General features: G+C 39.7%; 1 protein-coding gene across 1 annotated transcript in view; it reads left to right on the top strand.

The window, feature by feature from the left end:
- The window catches only part of ryr3 (ryanodine receptor 3), a 139,843-nt gene that overhangs the window by 43,871 nt on the left and 72,145 nt on the right, over positions 1-23,827 (top strand). The window contains exons 7-26 of the mRNA XM_038726240.1: positions 986-1,085; positions 1,422-1,515; positions 2,379-2,453; positions 3,654-3,810; positions 5,437-5,601; positions 7,042-7,163; positions 7,269-7,449; positions 9,807-9,942; positions 14,317-14,412; positions 14,508-14,626; positions 16,060-16,193; positions 16,507-16,748; positions 17,527-17,719; positions 18,207-18,423; positions 19,067-19,171; positions 20,845-20,948; positions 21,473-21,556; positions 22,194-22,353; positions 22,600-22,744; positions 23,269-23,474. Of these exons, the coding sequence (XP_038582168.1) occupies positions 986-1,085; positions 1,422-1,515; positions 2,379-2,453; positions 3,654-3,810; positions 5,437-5,601; positions 7,042-7,163; positions 7,269-7,449; positions 9,807-9,942; positions 14,317-14,412; positions 14,508-14,626; positions 16,060-16,193; positions 16,507-16,748; positions 17,527-17,719; positions 18,207-18,423; positions 19,067-19,171; positions 20,845-20,948; positions 21,473-21,556; positions 22,194-22,353; positions 22,600-22,744; positions 23,269-23,474 (2,835 nt within the window). The remainder of the gene's footprint in view (positions 1-985; positions 1,086-1,421; positions 1,516-2,378; positions 2,454-3,653; positions 3,811-5,436; positions 5,602-7,041; positions 7,164-7,268; positions 7,450-9,806; positions 9,943-14,316; positions 14,413-14,507; positions 14,627-16,059; positions 16,194-16,506; positions 16,749-17,526; positions 17,720-18,206; positions 18,424-19,066; positions 19,172-20,844; positions 20,949-21,472; positions 21,557-22,193; positions 22,354-22,599; positions 22,745-23,268; positions 23,475-23,827) is intronic.

Genomic DNA, 23,827 nt, shown 5'->3' with positions numbered 1-23,827 from the left:
GAAACGTGCAATTAAAGCAAAACTGGCAAAGAGCCATACTTTCATCTCCTCCGATGGGAAAGCTTCACCTGGTTTGACACGACAGAAAGTCAGCTTTTGAAGAATGGGACACATCAGAAATTCAGGCAAAAGCAATCAGTGCTCCATTACTGTGGACAATCATAGAGGTTATGATGCAGCCTTTTAAGGATGTAGACGTTTGTTGCTTTGTGTCCAGCTAGGCTGAATTGTGTCAGTAGTTTCCCTTTGCTCTGCATTTGGTATTCAGGCCTGGTGCCCACATGTCAGGACAATAAAATAGAATCATATTAGGGAGAGCTAGTGCTCGAAGAGTTTGACTTCATACAATCATAATCTACACACTGGTTTGCAATATTTTTATCCACAGACCTCCATCAATACATATGGTCTGTCTGCACGTAGGAAAGGTTGCACTGAAATACACAGTATACTGTACATTTTTGAAACACCTAGATACACTTATAAAATCACTAAATGTGTGGTTATATTTGGCCCAACAATAAAGGTACATAGTTTTCGGGGGAATTCAGTGAGTTGGAACAATATGTACCACATTTACACATGTGTGCCAATTAACACATCACATTTTGCAAGTATGTAGCTGAAGGCTAGGATCATTTTGAGCTTACACTCGCCTCTCAATCCTCCCTGTAGGGATATGGGAGCCGTTCCAAGTGTTTCTGCTGGAAGGAATTATAGTTAAGTATTATCGGGACATTGCTTCATAGAAAAACACTAATACAGCAGTGCTATTTAGCCCAGACGCTGTTTGGCAGCTCCAGAGGAGAGACACAAAGTTGTTTTAATCTCTTTTCAATCCCAACACTGGGACACCTCCCTCCTCTGTGCAGTATTGCTAAATCTCAGTCTTTATCTACAGTACCCCTCTTGCTAACACGACTACTTCACTGGCAGCCTCCACCCTTCTGTCTAAAGTGATTTGTAACCCGCTTCTCTCTTGCAGCACCTCTCTATCTCCAATGGCAACATCCAGGTTGATGCCTCCTTCATGCAGACCCTGTGGAACATCCAGCCTACCTGCTCTTCAGGCAACATGGCTGTAGGCAAGTTCATGAGCCCAGTAACAAAAGCAGCAATTACAATAATAACAGTCTCTCATCCCGAAGACAGTCAAATACGTTTTTTAAATTGTTTTCAAATACAAATAATATAGTTCTTGTGTGTCTTACAATCTGTTAAGCCTGTAAGCAATAAGGAAAAACCCTCTAAATTAAATTAAAGCTGTTTCCGTGTCATCTTTTTCACTGTATGGTTGGTATCTAAAAAAATAACCAACCATACATAAAACCATAATAAAGATAGAGAATTTTCTTCATATTCAAAGATGTTTGTCTTTTGTTGAGTATCTTGTAACACAATGTGGTTTTTGCTATTATTAGGGTTTTTGATTGGTGGACATGTGATGCGTCTTTGTCATGGGCATGATGAGAGCTTGACCATCCCTGGAGCAGACAAGAGTACAGAGGAGCAGAGGTTAGTAGATTTTAAGATCATTCAACTAAATTTAGTTTATGTCCATGTGTCCTTGTGATCAGTGAGTCAGTATTTAAAATATTAAAAATTAACAACTGAGAAAGTAGTTTTTGATGAACAACTGTTAACCAACTCTAAAACACTTTTCTGTAATAGGTACTGAGGGCTAGTGCAGTTTGCCAGCAAGACTTAAAAAGATAAGATTGATGTCATTGCCCCACTGTTGGCCTCCACTAGAACAAATGCTAATGCTACTAAAGCACAGGGATGCTGATTACTCTTGATCCCATAGTAATAAAACCAAACAAACCACTGGCAGTCCCAGGCTGGGTTTCTTAAGGACTGTTGATCCTGTGTGTGAATGTATGTAACAGAATGAAAAGAAGAAATAGTGCCATTATGCAGCTCCAAAAGTCCATAAAAGTTGAAAACTCTTTTCTGTCCTTCCCTCTTGTTAAATGTTTTTTACATTCCACTTTCTGTGTTTTGTGTGTGAATTGAGAATAAAGATCCTTTTAGTGTCCACTCAGTTTTAGGTGATTATTTTTCTGGGTTCAATAGTAAGCAGACAGGTCATCCTTCAACCAAAAGCACTTAAATATCAGTGAACTTCTACCATTTTACTTGTAGAATTTCAGTTATCTATGAACATGCATATATACATATATCCATTGTTTTAGGAAGATACTATGTCATGCATGGAAGAATGTCTAACCAAATGTTGAAGCAGTGAGACTTTATTAACATTGCAGGTATTCCATGTCTCAGAACTGTAGCAGTTGCGGAAACTTTTCATCTTATTTTATTTCCACTGTGACTTGAAGAAATAATAGACACCCCCACTTGTGTCTTTTTACTCTCAGGATAGTCAACTATGAGGCGGGTAAGGGAGCATCAAAGGCCCGCTCACTTTGGAGACTGGAGCCTCTCAGGATCAGGTGAGATCACAACCAAATACACACACCCAGTGAATAAAATTAACTCAATTAAGTAAATAACATAAAACCCTCACAATGATGTCAGAAATACATACAAGAGTTGTCTTATTTGAGTGGAATCTCTTCATGAAGAATAAATAGAATTGGTGTTTTATGAACAAACGTCACCGCTGCTATACTGTAGGTTATATATAAACTTCCCCTCCTGTTCTGAACTGTCACTACCAATTAGTCAAAGTTCTTCAGAAGCTACAGTTGAGTTTACCATCCCTTTCAATCTTGTTCTCTTTCTGTCTATCAACCTCCTTCTTCTTCTCTTTTCTTTCTTCAACTGGCCACCCACGCAATTTCCCTCCAGTCACATCATCTGCCAGCTCTCCCTGGGACTGACTGTCAGAGTCTGTACACTTTGAAATGGCGCAGGTGCATTTATTAAGGCACATGTTCTGCTTCTGTGCTTAGGGAGGAATTTGGAACAGGTTTTTCCCACACTGTATCATCAATAAAGAGAAAGTTAAGCTACACTAACAGTAAGAATATTAAACTATTTTTAGTTGACAATCTCATTCCAGTGGCAGATTGGTGTTTACAAACATTTTGATAATATGTTAATTGGTTGAATATGTAAATAAATATATATCAGTCCTGTCTTTTCTCACTTTTTCATAATGTCAGCAGTCATGATTTTAGAAGTTCAACAGGTGTAGATAACTTAGCATGGACAGCGGTCTGATCAGCTAGCTGAAATGTAGAAATTGTATTGCTAGAGAAACTGTGTTTGTAGCCATAAATTTAACTAATTAGTTTCCAGGATACTGCTGGGTATGAATTAAATAATAATAATAATGAAAAAATATGATGCCTAAATTTTGGTAAACATACAAAAAGCCTTTTTTATATGTTTATGTAACAGTTCAACTCCCCAAAATAAAAATAATTGCATATTATCTTTATTTTCCAGAAAGCTCTATTTAAAAAAACAAGACCAAAAACACTGCAATTTCCCTTCTGGGATGAATAAAGTACCTACATATCTGTCCATCTATCTATCTAGAAAAGTCTGGTATTATTGTCAGTGTACTTGTCACCGGTCAGTTTCAAAATAAAGGTAAAATCAGCCACTTGAGCTTCCCGGTAATGAAGAACACAGACAGTCCTGTGTTGTATCCAATGTTTGTAACACAAGTACTCTGTGTTTAGCTGGAGCGGTAGCCACATTCGCTGGGGTCAGGCCTTCCGACTACGCCACCTCTCTACTGGCCATTACCTGGCACTGACTGAGGACCGCGGCCTGATCCTGCAGGACAGGGAGAAGTCCGACACCACAGCCACTGCCTTCTGCTTCAGGCCATCCAAGGTCAGTGCTTACTTTCCCTATATAAACATCATTTATTTATTTTCTTTTTACAACTAGCTCTGATGTGCCCCTTAAGCAAGGCAGTTACATCATCTGAAAGCTGACCTCGGTGTTGATGTAAATACTTGTTCTAAGTTAACTTACTAACTAACATAGAACTCAGAATCTCTTCCCCTGACTATTTCATCAAAGGCTCCGGAGACGGGTCTGTAAGCTCTTAATGAGCTCGTGGCTCGCCACAATAAATTGACCTTTTTCAGCTGCTGAGTAGACGGCACTGTAAATGTTGCAGCAAATATTCATGTTGTCCACTGGCCTAATCGGAACTGGGTGGGATGTAGCCGTTTTCAATTAGGATGTCAAGAGAAATATGCTATCACCAATAAAATATTAAGATTCATTGTTATGCATTAGTATATTTTCTGGAGACCTAATTTGTATTCTTGCATTTGCCTTTGCTAATTTCTTTCCCTCAATTACCCAACCTTTTTTATCCCATACTCTATTTTGAACTCTCTATCAAGCCAAGGGCTCTTCAGTTCTTCAGTTTTAATAGCGTGTATTCCAAAAATAGTGTTGGTGCCAAAAACAACCCAGAGAAAGGAGCAGACATGGCTTACTTGAAATTCAGTTTTAGTGATGATGCTGTAGTGAGTATGATTGTAAGATCTTGCTCTCCCATTGTGATTCAACAACCTTGATTATTAGGCTTTTTTAAAGCTAAATAATAAAATTATTTCCTTTTTTGACTGTTACAGAGTCTCTACCTACACCTATCTTTTATCGAAAGTAGAACTGGATACCATAGGTCCTAATACAGTAGGCTAATGTTTTTATGTGTACCTCCCTCACCTATGAATTTAGCTCAAATTTGTGAAAATATCTATAGTTGACTTCCTGAATTCAGTGTTTGTTGCGCAAATACCTACTTTTCCTGTGGTGACTGCACAGTGCCATGAGTCACCTTCAGAGTACCATTGTCTCCCTGTGGATGTCTTTTTTATCTACAATAGTTACAGAATGAAATCCCCCGAGTGCTGTCCACTTTAAGGAGAGGCTTTAATTTTCCAACCCATCCCTCTCCTTACAACACAGTGTAATTGCCCTCAGTAATTAGTATTCCTGCAGGACCCACAGGCTTTTTGGGATTACTGAGGATTCATGCGTCTTTAAGAAAATAAATATAGATTGAAACACTGTTCTGTTCTGTACTGTTCTCTATATTTCTTAGCCCAATTTTCTCACACCCATTGTACACGTAACCCAGTGCCAGACGGTTCCTGTATCTAAAAAGGTCAATGCTTTGCAATGTTGAACATTGGCATTAATATGTTCCCTGCTACTTGCTGTCGACCGCAATCAGTTGCATCGTTCCATCTCTGCTGAGCCAGAAATGTAGCAGAGTTAATGAGGCCAGCAGTAACCTCCTGGCAGGCCAATGAATGCACTCTCCTCAACCTGCCTCTATGATTACAACCTAATCATAATATATCTTTTTTTTGTTCTATATTACAATGTGTGCGTGTGTGTGTGTTTGTGTGTGTGAGTGTGTGTGTTTGTGTGTTGTTTTTCTGTCTGTGTATATTTGGTAATGTGGGTATGTTCCTCTCACTGTCGACACAACAGGAAAAGAGCGACATGGGCCCTAAGAGGGACATTGACGGCATGGGAGTTCCAGAGATCAAGTACGGAGACTCTGTCTGCTTCATCATGCATATGGCAACAGGACTGTGGCTGTCTTACCTGGCGCCTGATGCCAAATCGTCTCGCCTGGGACCCCTGAAAAGAAGGGTAAATAGGATAAAACTTACTCTAGGATATACATTTTACTGAATCATTAACGACGTTGCTTTATAATGAAGTGCTTCAGTACTTAGATTTTACTGAAATATTCCCGTCCCGTCAAAATTTCAAACTGTATGAATTAACAACAGTAGAAACAAGAGTTGGGCTATAATTCAAGATTATCATTAACTGACTTTCAGTGTAGTTGTATTGTAGCAAAATGATCATATCATCATGTCAGTTGATGTACAGTCCAGCTTGCTCTACAAGAGTTTACATGAAATAAAATAATCAGACAAAATAATCCAGCTTTCGTCAAACATTATTTCCATTATTTAGCATTGATTTTGCACACAATCGCTATATTGTGATATTAATATTGGAACTGGTTTCATTCAAACTCAGTTTTTTTCCCCACAAGTCACAATTCGTTTTTGGGACATATTGCCTTTGGAGAAATGCTAACGTTGCATAATTATGAATCAATCATTAAACTGTTACATCCTGTTGAATACTGATGAAAATAACTATGTATGTGGTATGTGGCATATGCCTACCTATGTGTTTATAGTAAGATCCTGAATGCCTGCCATAGCTTGTCTCCAACACCTCGAAGCCCATGTGCACAGTAGCAAATAACACCCAATCAAACCAGTGGGTTATATGGCCATTTAAACACCTACCCCAGCCCAGGCAAATATTTATTTTCCACTCTACTTAAAATCATTGTCTACGCTGGACACTCTTGACAGACCCCTCCTACCCTGACACCCACCTGCACACATGGTGGATCAACCCATTTTAAATGTGATAATGGGTCATGTGGAGGGTGACAGTTAGTTTTGGGTGAGACAGGGGGTATGAGGGCGGCACATGAATGCTGCTCATCGATTGGCATTCCTCCAGAGACATCAAACGCCAGCTCGTGCTGGCGCCAGGCAGTCCCTGCAGCTTTGGTAGCATGCCAGTGCACCTGATATGTTGGAGGTGATGGTCAGTCTACACTTAGTCCCGACTCCTCCTCCCTCTTTCTGATTATGCTGTTTATTATTACAGTGAGTCAGGTTTCACTGAGCTATAGTGGTGTAAATCTACCAGCTGCAGGAGACTCTCCCATCTTACCCAGTACATACTTAAATGGCCTTTCTTATTGCTTCTGGAGCAATAACTCGCAGAGTATCTGCTATAACTTTGCAGTTATATCTGAGAATAATTAGATAGCAGTGTTGAGATGAGGCTGTGATTGTGTATTTCTGCCTATTTTATAAACTCTAATAGCTGTTAAAAGTTGTACACATTTTGTCATCCAGATTTTGTGACATTTTAATTAATATACAGATCTATTTTCAAAGGTCTTACTGGCCGTGAGGACATTTACTCTTGTTGTTTCATTGCCTGATATATTTGTTGGTGTTGAGTCCTATTGTCTGTGTCTGTCCTGGCTAGGCCTGCCTGCATTCTGAAGGCCACATGGATGATGGGCTTATCCTGCAGCGCTGTCAGCATGAGGAGTCTCGTGCTGCTCGTATCATCCGCAACACCACGTTCCTCTTCGCCAACTTTATCAAGTAATGACAACGGGGTTGTGAACAAACACTTTTCTCTGTCTTCTCTGTCACACTTACATAACATGACAAAAACCTCACACAATATTAATCCCCCCACCCTCACAGGGCTTTGGACAGAATTGCTGAGGGTGAGACCACCGCAGTGGCTGGGTATGTTGAAGAGGTGCTGCAGACGCTGAACGACCTGATCGAGTACTTCAAACAGCCCGATTCAGAGCTAGAGCACGAGGAGAAACAGTGTCTTCTTCGTTCACTCATCAAACGTCAAGACCTCTTCAAGGAGGAGGTGAGAGGGGACAATGTGGTCTTCAACGTCTGATTAACTAGCCCTGACAACATACTCATTGGGACGTTGGTGTGTTTGTGTGCGTGCGTGCGTGTGCATGTGTTGTACAACTCTTATCCCTTACAATGACTGTTTCCTACATTGCCTCCATCAGGGTGTGTTATTTGAGTTTACCGGTATTTCGACTTTCTCAAAATACAAGCAATTAATAAGTCATGTGACCTAAAAAAAATATTTACTTCACCCCATTGGATTTTATAAAACAAACAAGCTCAGCCTCAGTATATCTTTATATCTGATCACCTGGGGCCATATTACAGAAGTTCCTATCTTAAGTCATAAGTTAAGATAGGAAGAGTCTAAGATAGGATTTTTCCCAATTTGGTATTACAGAAGTAAATCCTAACTAACTTTAGGAATCCTATTTCTTATCCTATCCTATTTCTTTGTCTTATCTCAGGTTAGAAAATCCTAAATACTCAATCCGACATCGATTATCAACTTTTATGTCTGTTACCTAGCAACCGATGACACTTTGCTCATCTCGTCGAGCTAAATGGCTTTTAATTGCTGTTTTTTGGTCGTTTTTTAAGTGAAACATAAACTGAAAATGGAGCAGAAACAACTATCATTGAACTTCAAGTCAGATGACTTAGAGGTGTTGGTAACGTCCGTCAAGAAATCCAAGTTCATGTAACGCTTATTTTTTGGAGATTAAAGATAGAGAGTGGGCTAAAATAGCGGACACGGTCACCGCCGTATAGGCTATCTGGCAGCCAGCAGAGCGTTGATGCTGTCAAAAAGAAAATCAGTCCATTTACAAGTGATAGGCTACAAAGAGAAAGGCAATTGACTCACTGACCCCAGCAGGAACCCGTACTCTTCTAGATTATAATGAAGGTAAAAATAATAACAATAATAATAAGGCTGCCGGCTAACGTCATCATGTTTTTCATGTATTTCTTGAATTTAACGATCTCCTTCTATCAAAGACTTGCATTTGGATACTTTTGTTACATCAAGCCTTCACATTATGTTATATAATGAGACATTATCTAGGGTTACATCGCCTACAGCCTTTCTACTAACGAGTGTTTTGTCATCAAACACATCAGTAGAATCAATTAATTAAAGTTCTGCCTGTTGACATTTTATTGATTTTGTAAAAGCGATAAAGGAGCAGCCATGTGGATGAAACAAGCAAACGCTACCTGGTGGAAAAGTAAAGTTAGGACAGCTTAACAGTTCTCCTAAAGTTAGGAGAATTTATTTAAGATTTTACGTTAAGATGCTTCTGTAATATACTTTTTCTATCTAAAGCTTGGAAAGGAACACTGACTTGGACCTGTTAATCTGTAATGGCCTTTTATCTAAATCAGTTCCTAACACTTATTACCACGGTTACCAAGCAGTTAGGACAGGATCTGCCGGTTAGGAAGTTTCTGTAATACGGCCCCAGAAATTCTTTTTTTTAAATATTCTTACTAGGGATGTCCGGATCACGTTTTTTTTGCCCCTAATCTGGATCCAAGTCATTTAATATTGAGTATCTGCGGATTCCGAGTCCCGAGCCAATACTTTTCTTAGAAAATACAGTCGAACAGAGAACACTTCAAGTACATTAAAATCTCTCTCTCTTTTAAAGTATCCTCCAATGTGTGTTGCTTTGGTGCAGCCGTTGCCTGAGTTACCTGATTGAACTCATTGTATTCTGCTGGGCTCTACGCCAACATTTTTCCCAAAATTCACATGTGCTCCTAAATGAAAAAATATAAATAAACAGATTTTTATTAAAATTGACACATTGAAAACCACTTTTAAAGTACTGATCACTCTCCTGTTTTTGTATAATAAACTGCTAAGGCAGCCACACATCAACTCGCCCACCGGGAATTCTCCAACAAGTTTTGAATAGATAGATAGAATCACTTTTTACTCCCAAAAATTGTAATCAAAAAGTACATTTAATAAAATAAATGAACTCTGTGCTCCTCCCGCTAGTATACGGCTCCATAGTAGAGCAGAATCCGGTGCAACGGTTGGTGTTTATTTGTCCAAAACCTTTGGGGCCGCCCTGGCTCTCTCCTCCAGAGCTCCCGCCACTTAGTAGCTGCAGCGGCGAGCAGCAGCTGGTCTCCGTTTACGACACGTGTGGGACAGCTAAAGCATAACACAGAATTGGGCTTAGGTTCATTCTCAAGAAAACAGAGACCGATCAGTTAAATGCTTTGATCTGCCCCAATCCTGATCATTGATATTGGATCAGGGCATCCCTAATTCTTACAAAAAGGAATATACTTTCTGTGTAATGAGTTGAATCATAGGTCATTCATGGCAATAATGCTGTCTTTTCTTAGGGCATGTTGAGCCTCCTGTCCAAATGCATTGACCGGATGAACGTGTACAACAGTGCTGCCCATTTTGGAGAGATGGCTGGGGAGGAAGCAGGCGCAGCATGGAAAGACATTCTCAACCTTCTCTATGAACTCTTGGGTAAGCAGGCCTCAGTGATGGATCGTATAAAATATCCACATCTTGTGTCAGCGCTGTCAGCTGTTGACCCTGGCTAGACATGCAGTATTAATCTTCCCCTTGTGCCTTCACTGAATCCTCTTCCTCTCCTACACACTTCACTCTCTGGTCTTCTAATCTTGCCTGTTTTCTCCTCCTCCTCCTCCCTTACTTTCTGTCTATAAACCTCCTCCACCATACTCTTGTTTTCCTCCATGCCACATCTGAAGCAAAGACAGAATGTCTTTTGTTATCGTCTTTCACAATCTGCCCTGCCTTCCATTTAGGTCACATCCTTCTCTGAGATCAGTGTGGGCACATTACAAAGCATTGAGCTGCATATTTGATGAAATGATAGCGTCATTAACAAAATGCCAGCCATCACAGGTGCTGGCATTATGCTGTTCTCTCGGGGGCCTGTATTGAGTTATGAATGCTAAAACTATGACCCTGAAAAAGTTTTATTTTTATCAACTTTTTCTTGGGTAGTTTGTTTTGCTGTCATTGGAGCTTTCCCATCAACAGCTTCCCCTCGGCTCACCTTGACTGCCCTTATATTCATCATCACCTCCCCAGAATTTACACACACACGCTAAAAACACACAAATACACTCCTTTCAGTACTTTCCAGCCTTGCCTACGGAGGGGTCACCCCCAAGGGTGTGAAGGCCGTCTGGTGAAGCAGGTTTTGCATGATAAATCGTGCAGTTTGTCCTGACCTCTTCTCGTCTTTCCAGAGTAAAACCACCAGTTTATTTAAAGGAAAACACATAGTTATTGTTTAGTCCAGGTGGTGACAAGGACATGGACATCAAATTCATGGTTTGTAAATCATTGGTTTTGGTGCGACTGTCTTTAAACCACTGTAAATGGGTAAATGAGTGCTCAATTGAACTAGTTAAGAAATAAACCTGTTTACATCCACAATGAAATTAAATGCAATGTGTCATTTTGGAGCATTTCAGGAGCATCCATGAGCGCAAACTATATTATATTGTAGATAGTCCAGAAAATGTATAATACAGCATAATAAGAGTTGAAATAAGTAAGACTTGTTCACTTCATAATGCAGTATGATGTCTCTTAACAACACTCACTGTGTGATCATAATTTATCTTGCCTACTTATGTGTTCTATACACATTTCCATGTCATATGAACTAAATTGTTTTGTCTGCTTCTGGTAATGTCACAATTTCTAGCTGAGGACAGGTAAAGCAATATAAGTAAGCCTCATGATCTTCGTAAAACCTTACCCCCCTTAAATGCAAAGCAATCCGTTGTTTGAGCAATCAATTGTACCTTGTAAAGTACCTTGGATGAAAAGGTTATTCACTGGAGGTCACATACAGTATCTCACAAAAGTGAGTACACCCCTCACATTTTGTAAATATTTGATTATATCTTTTCATGTGACAACACTGAAGAAATGACACTTTGCAACAATGTAAAGTAGTGAGTGTACAGCTTGTATAACAGTGTAAACTTGCTGTCCCCTCAAAATAACACATCACACAGCCATTAATGTCTAACCCGTGCACTCCTCCACCGTCCATTTGAGGATGCTCCACAGATGCTCAATATGGTTTAGGTCTGGAGACATGCTTGGCCAGTCCATCACCTTTACCCTCAGCTTCTTTAGCAAGACAGTGGTCGTCTTGGAGGTGTGTTTGGCGTCGTTATCATGCTGGAATTCTGCCCTGCGGCCCAGTCTCCAAAGGGAGCGGATCATGCTCTGCTTCAGTATGTCACAGACACACAGTACATGTTGGCGTTCATAGTTCCCTCAATGAACTGTAGCTCCCCAGTGCCGGCAGCACTCATGCAGCCCCAGACCGTGACACCCCCACCACCGTACTTGACTGTAGGCAAGACACACTTGTCTTTGTATTCCTCACCTGGTTGCCGCCACACACGCTTAACACCATCTGAACCAAATAAGTTTACCTTGGTTTCATCAGACCACAGGACATGGGTCCAGTAATCCGTGTCCTTAGTCTGCTTGTCTTCAACAAACTGTGTGCGGACTTTCTTCTGCATCATCCTTCGAAGAGGCTTCCTTCTGGGACGACAGCCATGCAGACCAATTTGATGCAGTGTGCGGCGTATGGTCTGACCACTTACAGGCTGACCCCCCACCCCTTCTAGCTCTGCAGCAATGCTGGCAACACATACATCTATTTCCCAAAGACAGCCTCTGGATATGACTCTTGAACATGTGCACTCAACTTCTTTGGCCGACCATGGAAAGGCTTGTTCTGAGTGGAACCTGTCCTGTTGAACCGCTATATTGTCTTGGCCACAGTGCTGCAGCTCAGTTTCAGGGTCTTTGCAATCTTCTTATAGCCTAGGCCAGTGGTCGGCAATAGGCGGTCCGCGGGCCAGAACTGGCCAGCCAGCAATAATATGTGGACCTTGGCCAGATTGCTTTGATAGCAGAAAAATAAAGAAGCTGTAATAGATCAGTCATGACAGCTACAGTTACAGTCATTTAATCACTTCCTCTTAAGTGATTGTGCCCCCAAAATAAAAGCATGAGAACATTCTTTGCAGCAATGCTTTATGTGGAGTTTGAGAGCTTTTACTTTGAAGATTTCTGAAGAACATTAAAAAGAGTTGCTTGACACACCCTCTGAAAAAGCCGTCAGTAAACGTGTGATTGGATTCCCCTGAATTTCCTCAGGGAAATGAAAATAAGCTTCGGCAGGTTTATGAATGTGCATCACACTGCAGCACATGGTTTATTGTGAGCATGTGCAAACGTGTCCTTATAATCAATTTGTTTATCAAGGGAAAAAAAATATCCGCTGAATGTTGGAATCAATCATCCAACCCTCCCATCGGGAGTCCCACTCCTACCAACTGAGCTACACATAGGCATTTAAGGATTTGAAATAATTTGACTATATTTTGGCCCACCATGTAACGGCTTGAAAAACATTTGCCCCGATGCCAGACTTATTTGCCGAACCCCTGGCCTGAGCCATCTTTATGTAGAGGAACAATTCTTTTTTTCATTACTCAGAGAGTTCTTTGCCATGAGGTGCTATGTTGTAATTCCAGTGACCAGTATGACGAGTGTGAGAGCGATAACACCAAATTTAACACACCTGCTCCCCATTCACACCTGAGACCTTCTAAAACTAACGAGTCACGTGACACAGGAGAGGGAAAATTGCTAATTGGGCCCAATTTGGACATTTTTACTAAGGGTTGCACCCTTTTGTTGCCAGCGGTTTAGACATTAATGGCTGTGTGATGTATTATTTTGAGGGGACAGCAAATTTACACTGTTATACAAGCTGTACACTCACTACTTTACATTGTAGAAAAGTGTCATTTCTTCAGTGTTGTCATCAAATATTTACAAAAATGTGAGGCGTGTACTCACTTTTGTGAGATACTGTAAAACTAGATTTTGAGATGGAGTTAAATTACCTGTATGCATTATAATGCATTGTGTAAGTTTGTGTAATAAATTGCAGATTGGAGCTTCTTTAAAATGTTCCATCTCAGAGAAAAAAAACACTATTAGATCTTCAGATGCTAAAAGAATGGGACTGTTGTTCGAGTATTCAACGCGAAAACCCTTTCAAAACTGTTTCTCTTCATTAAAAATGTTGGCAGTATTATTAAAATTTATTACTAAAAGATCAGTCTTTCCTACTTTAATAGCCATTGCTTTCCATTTCACTTAATATAGTGTATGCTAATGTAATCATTATTTGAAGTCTGTAGTCTGTGTAGCCTCAGGTTCCTTCTCCCTGTCTCTGACTTTTAATTTGAAATTCACTGTGAGCATCCTTACCCTTAATTGCCTCATGGTGTAGCTCTACCCATGTGTTCCTATTGAATGATAGCTTTCCTTAAAGGGTGAATTAAAAGAGATTAGACACCCATCAGTATTCCTTTGGCACAAAGTGCTGTTAAATTGTTTCATGGGCATTATAAGTCCAGTGTCCCTGAATCCTAATCGTGAAAAATGAGACAGTAAAGTAATAAGGAGACTTCTTAATGTCACCACGGTGGCACAGACAGGGCACAAAGGAACACACTTTAACCTTTTAGAGAGCAAAGAGCACCTGACTTCAAAGTGGGTTCATAAACTTTCCCATGTATTTTCTATCAAACAGACTTCAAATAGTCAATGTCAGGTGATTTCACAGATGTATCTACCTGTGGACTGACGATGTCAGACAACGACTTTATGTTCACAAGAAAATGGTGGACTATTTTTCTATTCTGTCTGCAACATACACTCGTCTACAAGTCAGGTGCCTGGATCTAATGTTACACCTTTAACCATATTACTCATGTCTGTACTAAACATTGTATTTTCATTAAACCCTTTGTTCAGCTGCACTGATTCGCGGGAACAGAAACAACTGCACCCAGTTCTCCCGCAACTTGGACTGGTTGGTCAGCAAACTGGAGAGACTGGAATCTTCATCAGGTATTACGGCAAGCACATTTTTTCAGATCTAAGAGGCAATCTATTTAATATTCAATATGTTCTGATAATGACAAATATCTTGTCTGACCTCTTAGGCATCCTGGAAGTCCTCCACTGTATCTTGGTGGAAAGTCCAGAGGCCCTGAACATCATTCAGAGAGCTCACATTAAATCCATAATCTCTTTGCTCTACAAGCATGGACGCAACCACAAGGTGGGCAGAAATATGAGTGCAGTAGCCTGGAGATTAGCTATGGGTATTTCATACAGAATGGTGATTGGCTTTGACACCTGGTGCAAGCCCATATAACCCCATGCGTAACTGCTCAAGTAGCACTATTATATTTTGACCCAGTGCGATACTGCCGGTGTTAACAGAACTAAAAACAGCCATGCTAGAAGTCAGTAAGACTGGTAACCTCATAACACACCAGAAAAAGAAATTGATGAACGGATGAAAAATGGAGACACAACTTTGCCACCTCTAGTGGTGATAATTTTCACACTTGGCTCAGCTTTCATTAGTCTCAGCTGTGCTTTGGGCCTGAATGCTGATGTTAGTATGTTAACATGCTTACAGTAACCATGTTAACATGCATTTTAAGAGGATGTTTTATATGACAACACTAGCATGTTGCACAAACATAAATGATAGATAACAACGACTATGATAATAATGATGATAAAAAGAAAAGTTAACACGTTACCGTGTAATCTGTAGCCTATTTAATAATATGGTAATATGTTAGGTAATATGCTGACATTTAGGGATGTTAGCATGCTATGTTAGCATTATTAGCATCTCAAAATACAGTGGAAGCTGATGGAAATTGTTATTCTGATAGGTAGTTGTGTGTTGGACCAGTTAAAATTATGAATTGCTGCATTAAATGAAACGTCCAGGTATCAACATTGGCATTAGGAATAATGCTGCTCTGTCACAGCTATTTAACTCTGGTCCAGCGCGTTGGACACTTTTGTTAAACTTCATGTTTTGCCTTGACAAATGAAGAGATGCAGTGCCAAGTTGTAAATTACAAAGCTACCTGTGGTACTGGGGATTTCAAAAATATTTTTTTCATAAAATGTAGGGAGTGACATGATATTACTCATGAGGTCTACTTAATTCAAATCCTATTAAAAGTGGAAGCGTTTAATTCTCTCTGAGTATATTATAAGGTGTACTCTCTCTCGACCAAACAGAATGTGACTGTAAAGGGGATAATCTTTATCTCAGCCTCCAAAGACTTTCTTTTCCCTCTGTACTGGGTGACAGCAACAGACATTTGAGCCTGAGAAAGGATTTACATTTAATTTCATAAAACCTCAATTACTGTTGAACAAAAGTCAAGCTAACTTGGAACGTTAAAAATGTAATTCAGTCTTTGTCATGACTGTGATTGATGCCTCATATCAAACAACATTTGTTTTACATGTTCAGATGTCTGTCTCTTAATATTTAACCAGTAAATTGGACCAGGCATCCACGTAAACAACAGCTGCTGATCATGAGTGGCAGCTGCAAGTCTATGGCCTTGCAGAGGATCTCAGAGTGTGTGAATGAACTTCATTTGCACATTTATAAAACTAAAGAGAGTAATAACAAACGCCTGAGTCTGTGTTATCTCCACATTCTCTCTCTCTTAGATTCTGGATGTCCTGTGTTCACTCTGTGTTTGTAATGGAGTAGCAGTGAGAGCCAATCAGAATCTGATCTGTGACAACCTGCTTCCCAAGAGGGACCTGCTGCTTCAGACTCGACTGGTCAATGATGTTCAAAGGTATAGAAAGAGAAAAGCTTTTAATGGTTTTATTCATCAAGTTGTAACTAAATGTGAATACATGTTTAGGGGTTTAAATGTTTTTTACATTGTTATGATAGCTGATTAAAATGTTAATATAGATATTTGTGTCTTGTGCCAAAATGTCAATTATTCTGTCAGCAACCAAGTGATGTTTTGGGTGGGTTGATGGGAGGATATTTGGGGCCATTACTCTGTGCTAAATGGGAGCACAAGTTTGGCTTTTTGGGTTTAACAGAATGTACTACTTGCTTTGTGTCATAAAAGCTTATTCCTCTCTTATTACCTCCAGTATGAGGCCAAACATCTTCCTGGGCGTGGCTGACGGTTCAGCTCAGTATAAGAAGTGGTATTTTGAGCTGGTGATTGATCAGGTGGACCACTTTGTAACGGGAGAGCCGACCCACCTGAGGGTAGGCTGGGCCAACACTAAAGGCTACGCTCCGTACCCCGGTGGAGGAGAGGGATGGGGGGGCAACGGTGTCGGGGATGACCTGTACTCTTACAGCTTTGATGGACTTCATCTCTGGTCAGGTAGGCATCTTACGAGACCCTCATATAAAACCAGCACTACTGGCTGGTTATGAGGGTGATTGAGAAAAAAGGGCGATGTCTTGTAACTCCAAGCATCAATCAGAGTTTAGCACATTTTATTTAGATTTGATTAAACTTTATCGTCATTATGCAGTGTACAGGTACAGTGTTAATGAAATGTGGTTAACATCTAACCAGAAGTGCAGAAATATCGTGTTTTTACAGATGAGTGCAGTTATGCTGTATCTTACAGTGGAGTTACAATATACAGATATAATACAGTGTATGTGAACATACTGAAAACAGAAGCGGACAGTTAGAGCAAATAGAGAGAGCAATGTATGGATGTATGTACAGGTATGAAATTCAAATAACGTCCACCATAGAGCTTTCCTAAGGACTTTGGTACATATGCTTTACATTTGTACACACTAAACCCATAGCTGAAGGCCAGCTGCTTGCAGGTATGTTCTCTGCTTGCATATAAGGAAATAACTAGTCAGTTGTTTGTGCTTCCAAACTGCCGGCTTGATGCTTAAGGGCCTTTTGAATGCCCCCTCTTGTCTACTCTCTTTCCTTCCAAATCTATTGAAAGACCCATCACCTCCCCTCATCCATTTCATGTCATCCCTTTTTAAAGCACTCATCGCCCATCTCTCCACCTCTCTGCTCCCCTCTCTTGTCCTCGCCCATCATCCTGCCCTACATTTACAATGACTCTGCAGTCGTAACAACCATCCATCCTTCCTCTCTGTCTCCTGCCTGGTATGTTGTCTAGGCCGAATCCCGAGGGCCGTGGCCTCCATTAACCAGCACCTGCTGAACTCAGACGATGTGATTAGCTGCTGTCTGGATTTGGGCGCTCCCAGCATGTCCTTCAGGATCAACGGTCAGCCTGTCCAGGGCATGTTCGAGGACTTCAACACCGATGGATTCTTCTTCCCCGTCGTCAGCTTCTCTGCAGGTGTCAAGTAAGCATTCCCAATAAAGGTGCTTGTTTTTATATTTTGCTGGGGCTATTTTTATACTTGAGATGCGATTACAGCTTCACAGCCCACAACCATGTATATATAAAGAAGTGATATAGTTTTTAATTTAAAGGATTACTGAACATTGACATTCTACCAGGGATTTAAAAAAAAAAACTATCCAAAGGAAAAAATCTCCAGGCTTCTTAAAACTTGATTAATATTGATACTAGGTGCTACTAAGTACAAAATGAATTTGTAGCGGAAAGATTTATGAAAAGGCAGATAATCCTTGCCTTTGGGTGGCTTAACTCTCCACTTCAGCCCTGGTGTTAGGTAATGGCAGAGGTGTTTGAGAGTTTGCTAAATTGTATTTGAAGGTTTTAAAATTCAGTAACTAAAAAGAAACTTTTAAAATACCTACGGTGAAGTTAAGAGTCAGAGTATTATTACATAACGTCATGCAATGTTATGTGACTTCTCATCTCAGGGTTCGTTTTCTGTTGGGTGGACGCCATGGAGATTTCAAGTTCCTGCCACCCGCTGGTTACTCTCCGTGCTACGAGGCTCTCTTGCCCAAAGAGAAAATGCATGTAGAGCCTGTGAAGGAGTACAAGAGAGACTACGAGGGGGTCCGTGACCTGCTGGGAACCACCCAGTTCCTCTCTCAGGCCTCATTCATCCCCACTCCTGTTGACACCAGCCAGGTGAGTTCAGTACCGTCAGGGAAGTTTTGATTTTATAGTCAGTAAATTCAAGATACAGCAAAGAAAATGACTATGCTATACTATGAAAATTACCAAAATATGTAAATTCCCTATGCTTTAAAATGAAGAAGTTTTTTTTTTAGGTGTGAAGGCCTTCTCTACTCAGTTTTACATTAATATTCGGAATGTATATTATTTAGATCAAAGATTCTTACCCTGAAGAAGTTTTAAAAGGATTATATCATACAGAGTTTTTGTTACTTTAGATTGACAGTTGAAAAATTTACTTCAGCCAACATTGCTGATTATTTTTTTAAGGATTGTTCAGGAAGAGAAAGTTCTAAAAAGTTTTTGAAGCCTTTCGGGAGGTTTCAGGAATCTCTCAAATGAGATTAATTCAGTTTGTGTTGCACACCTGTTACATAATACTCAGTTCTGCAGTGGCCCTGAAGCACAAATGCAAAATAAATGCAGACTTGCTACCTCAGTATCACAAAGCCTAAATAATGTGGAGATTTCTACAATTCCCAGGAATCTAACACTTGCATATTTAGGAGAAAAAAACAAGAACAGTTTTCACTTGTTGTCCCATTGGCATTCTTGTTATCCAACTGTACCATCTGTTCCCCATATCTCTCTTCAGATTGTTCTTCCCCCTCACCTGGACAACGTCCGAGACAAGCTGGCAGAAAACATCCACGAACTGTGGGGGATGAACAAGATTGAACTGGGCTGGACCTATGGCAAGGTAAAACTGCTATCCATCATGTTATCAACACACAGAAACACCCTGGGTGTATTTGGAAACGGTGAGTGACAAAGGTCAACTTGAGCCCTCTCCAGTAAAATGCATTATAATGGCCTGTTAACTTTAATATCTCAGTCATCTGAAGTACATGACAGCAGTGTGGTTTGACTACTGCTTACGTTTACTAATATTGGCCTGTTACTACACACAGCTGCAGAAAAACAGACGACGCTCTGTGCTGGAGAGTATCGTAGGATCAAACCCTTTTCTAAGAGAGTAAACAAGAATTGACATCAACTCAAGTATTCAGTTAATTACTCATTGTAAAGAAGAATTGGGTTTAAACCAGTTTTCACCTGGATATTATGTCTCCATGTATCTAAAAGTTTCCTGCTATAAAAAGACACTTTTACAAGCTTACCTGTTTACAGCTCAGAAATACTAGAGTATTTGTTCTGCAAATTCTATGGATTTTTGTATTTTTAGTTCTATTTTATTTAACTTTTTCATAATCAGTTTAGATATATTCTAAAATTAAACGATGATTAGGTTCAAACAGCTACTTCATGTTTTATTTTGTGCTTAAGATTTGTTTGTTTTTATGTGCGATTTGGCACCCCTACCGTAACTGTAATTCACAGCTGGTGCAAATAAGGACAGCTGTACCCGTGTTGTGATTATTTTATGATCAAAAACTAGCAAGCTGACAATTTTGTTAACACAGGCTAACTTAAATAAGACTTAAGAAGAAGATGAAGTTATTACTACTTATTAGTCCAACAGCAAGAAGGCCAACTCAGCATCTGTCTTGCATCCTTTCAGCTATGCAGTCTCTTGCTTGGTCACTCACTCTCTTTCCCTCGCTTTCTCTGATATCTTCTTAACCCCTCTTTGCAGCCTCTGCCGCGATATCCATACTGAGAATACCGAGCTAGCTTCTTCCAAAGAACTTACATTATACATTGTCTACTCTTTGCTTCTTCTTAAAGCTTGCTTGCTGAAGAGTTTTGTTAGTGTGATGTGGCGCCGTAAAGCATTACGCCATTCTCAATATATTTCCGGCCTGGAATATTAATGTTTTATAGTGCTATATACCAGGCGCCCCGGGCCGGAGTGGCATTGACAGAGACGCTGTTCTCGCTATTACAAATCCGTCTACGATCAAAATGATTTTGAAGCTGTTATTTTAAGATAAAAATAACACGTAATGTTTCTTTAACTGTGTATAACTCATACATTTTGTGCACCTCGGTTCCATTTAACCTTTGTCAACAGAAGATTATAAGAGAAAGAGTAACTGGCAGTGTCTTGTTGAGAGTCTGGGGGCAGCAGTTAATTCCTCTTTCGATTCACAGAAAGCTGAGCCTCCTGCCACTGTGACTGTCTTCTCTGAGCTGATACAGGCTTATCTCTGCTTCATTAAAAAATCAACACCTGGGGCTTAAATTACTCAAAGTGGGGAATAAACAAGAATGCATCTGCGTCCACTGCAGATAAATTCGGCTGCAGTCCAGTTTTTGATTTTCTGAGCCACGCTTAATCACATTTTCCTTAAGGGTGTTTTTGCAGTTATGGATAGACAGGCTCAAAGACCAAAAGACAAGGAAAGAAAAAGATTCCACATTTGTTGACATGAAACATACAGTAATGACACCCAGCTGCTTTCTCCTCAGGTTCGTGATGACAACAAGAGGCAGCACCCTTGCCTTGTAGATTTCACCAAGCTGCCCGAAACTGAAAGGAACTACAACCTGCAGATGTCCAGTGAAACTCTTAAGTAAGGCCGTGAGGTCGTTAAATAATCCAATCACATGGAATCATGCAATTGCCTCTTGTCCCTGCTGAATGCTGTGCGGGAACAGATTATGGCTCAGATTAAAGGAGTGCTTGTAATGACTTTCATCTCCTGAGTGAATTCCAGAATTGATTTTTTTTTAAGAAATCTTGGGTCCAAAGCTTATTTGAGCAATCTGAATCATCTCTCTGTAAAAACATTTGGCTTTTCCCAATAAAGCAACCTCTTGTTACAGTGATCTTTAATCAAGTTTGCAGTTTGTCAATTACATACTGTTGGGGTTCCTACTGTCTCCTCCTATTGTTACACGGCTACTATTTACTGTGTACTATTGATCGACTGAGATGTATCAATGTCTAATGAGGTGTGTTAAAAATGTAGCAGTCTCTCAATGAATTCTGCTTGAGTAAGGCTGGAACATATTCATTTAACTAAGTGTAATGGGGCTTGAATATTGATGTCAGTTGTGGTCTTTATTTCGCTTTCTGTTTTAAATTTGTCCTCAGGACCCTGTTGGCTCTTGGATGCCATGTTGCCCAGGTCAATGTTCACGCTGAGGAAGATCTGAAGAGAATCAAACTTCCCAAAGAGTAAGTTAGCAGTTTCTTTTCTTATCACAGTTTCTGTTTCTTGAATATCAAGAAAAACAAATAGGAGTTTACGTAATATAATCCTTTTGAAGTCATCCAGATGTTATGGGATAGCGACATTTATAGCACTTGTACATTTTTTAAGAAAATAAGAAGTTTTGAAAAGACTGCAGAATTGATTTAGATAAAGATTAAAGAAGGCCATTGTTGCTTACTTTGATTGAAGTCTTCCAACTCTAAAAGACAAGATTAATTATATTGTTAGTCAAATTTCACATTATCTGAGAACTTTTTGTTTTAATAATCTTCATTACAAGGATTCTTTGAAAACAGTAAAAATGTTTTAATTGCCACTGTTTTCCAGTTGAGTGTCTGAACCATATGGAGAACACGCTGCCAAACACCACATGATGTCACTATAGCATTTTTGTTATTTACTTTGTATTGTTTGTATTTAATTAGAAAATTATTCTGACGTGTTATTCCCTGGCCTTTTGTTCAAGCTTTAATGTCTGATTGTTGTACATTTAGACATTACAGATTGGACATTTGGGGGGGAAAAAAGATGTTTATGGAAATAGGAACATGATGTTAATAAATATGTTTTTACCTTTTTTTTGTAATATTTCTTCTGCAGCTACATGATGTCTAATGGTTACAAGCCTGCGCCACTGGAGCTCTCTGACGTGAAACTGACTGCAGGTCAGGAGGTTCTAGTTGATAAACTGGCCGAGAATGCACACAATGTGTGGGCCAAAGACAGAATTAAACAAGGATGGACCTATGGCATCCAGCAGGTAAAACTCATTATTCTTTCCATTTAGAAAGGAACTGGCAGTACACTAGTCTGGTCTTTACATTTTTGTATAATTAATAGTTAATAATAAATTAGGTATGTTATTGTTTCACTGTTTCTTCAAATGCTAAAAATATATGCTACATTACTTGTTAACTACTTTTATTTTATTTGTATTATATGCTTATCTTTATTCTACTTGGACATTTCCTATGTTGGATTAGCATCTCTTTCTTGTTTGTGTCAGGATTTGAAGAGCAGGCGTAATCCTCGCCTGGTGCCATATGCTTTATTGGACGAGCGCACTAAGAAATCTAACAGAGACAGTCTCAGAGAGGCCATCAGGACCATGGTTGGATATGGATATGACATCGACCCCCCAGACCAGGAGGGTAAGAACATGATGCTGTCGCACAAAACCTTTATAACTCCTGGTTTCATTTATTTGGCTAAATTAATCATTTAAAGGGTTTGTGGGCCTATGAAATCTATATACAATCATTTCACAAGTTCAGATCGGGATATTTTGGCAAACAGTATTTTTGAAAACTGTTGTGAACTAATATTACAGCTATGGACAATGTAGTACTAAATATTATACAGTTTCTTTTGGCATTTTAACACTACAGTTTTCAAAGTCCTTACAAAGTTCCTTACATGTTGACCTGCCCTCCATCAAGATGTTTGTTGGGATTTTGTATGCACTAAATAGTATCATATAATACTAAGTGCGCTACATATTTTCATATTTAGTGACATTACCAATAGCTTTAATCAGTTGGCCTCTAATTTTACAATATGATATTGACGCTGTAAACCTAAAATTAGCTAGATATCCTTCCTCACTTGCCAGATGTTATTTAATGAACAAGATCAAGTTAAACCATACACTTTTCATGTCTCTCCCTGTCCCTAGGCGCCCATATGCTGGATGATCAGAGCATCGAGACCACCCGCCTCTTCCGCGTGGAGCAGACATATGCAGTGAAGACGGGAAGGTGGTACTTTGAGTTTGAGGCTGTGACTGGAGGTGATATGAGGGTTGGCTGGGCCAGACCAGGCTGCAGGCCCGATGTGGAACTGGGAGGGGATGACCAGGCCTTTGTCTTCGATGGATACAGGGTAAACCAGCTCTGTTTGCACATATTGTACTATTTCACTTCAGCAGCAGAGATTATTTCTCCATTCTTGCTGCATTATTATGTACCATTGATGGAAGGGAAGATGACTGGCCTTGCAACAAATTATTAGAGATATTTAACATTTACAATTTTGTTTTTAGTTTGTGGACAGTGCAATATTATATAATTTTAGATCTTGGTGGAGAAATATAGTACATTTAAAAAACATATATTGTTAATGACCAATTGTTTGCTTCCTTTTATAGAAAATGTCTTTAATAGAGCAAGAACGATATTACCGTTGATTGATTCTGCAGTGTTTTTGCTGCCTATACAGTAGGATAATTTTGATTA

This window comes from Micropterus salmoides, unplaced genomic scaffold (assembly GCF_014851395.1).
Source record: "Micropterus salmoides isolate LMB-PRFRI ecotype aquatic unplaced genomic scaffold, ASM1485139v1 Ms_hic_scaffold_18, whole genome shotgun sequence".
NCBI classification, from domain to species: Eukaryota; Metazoa; Chordata; class Actinopteri; order Centrarchiformes; family Centrarchidae; genus Micropterus; species Micropterus salmoides.
This window is presented reverse-complemented; position numbering and strand designations above follow the sequence as displayed.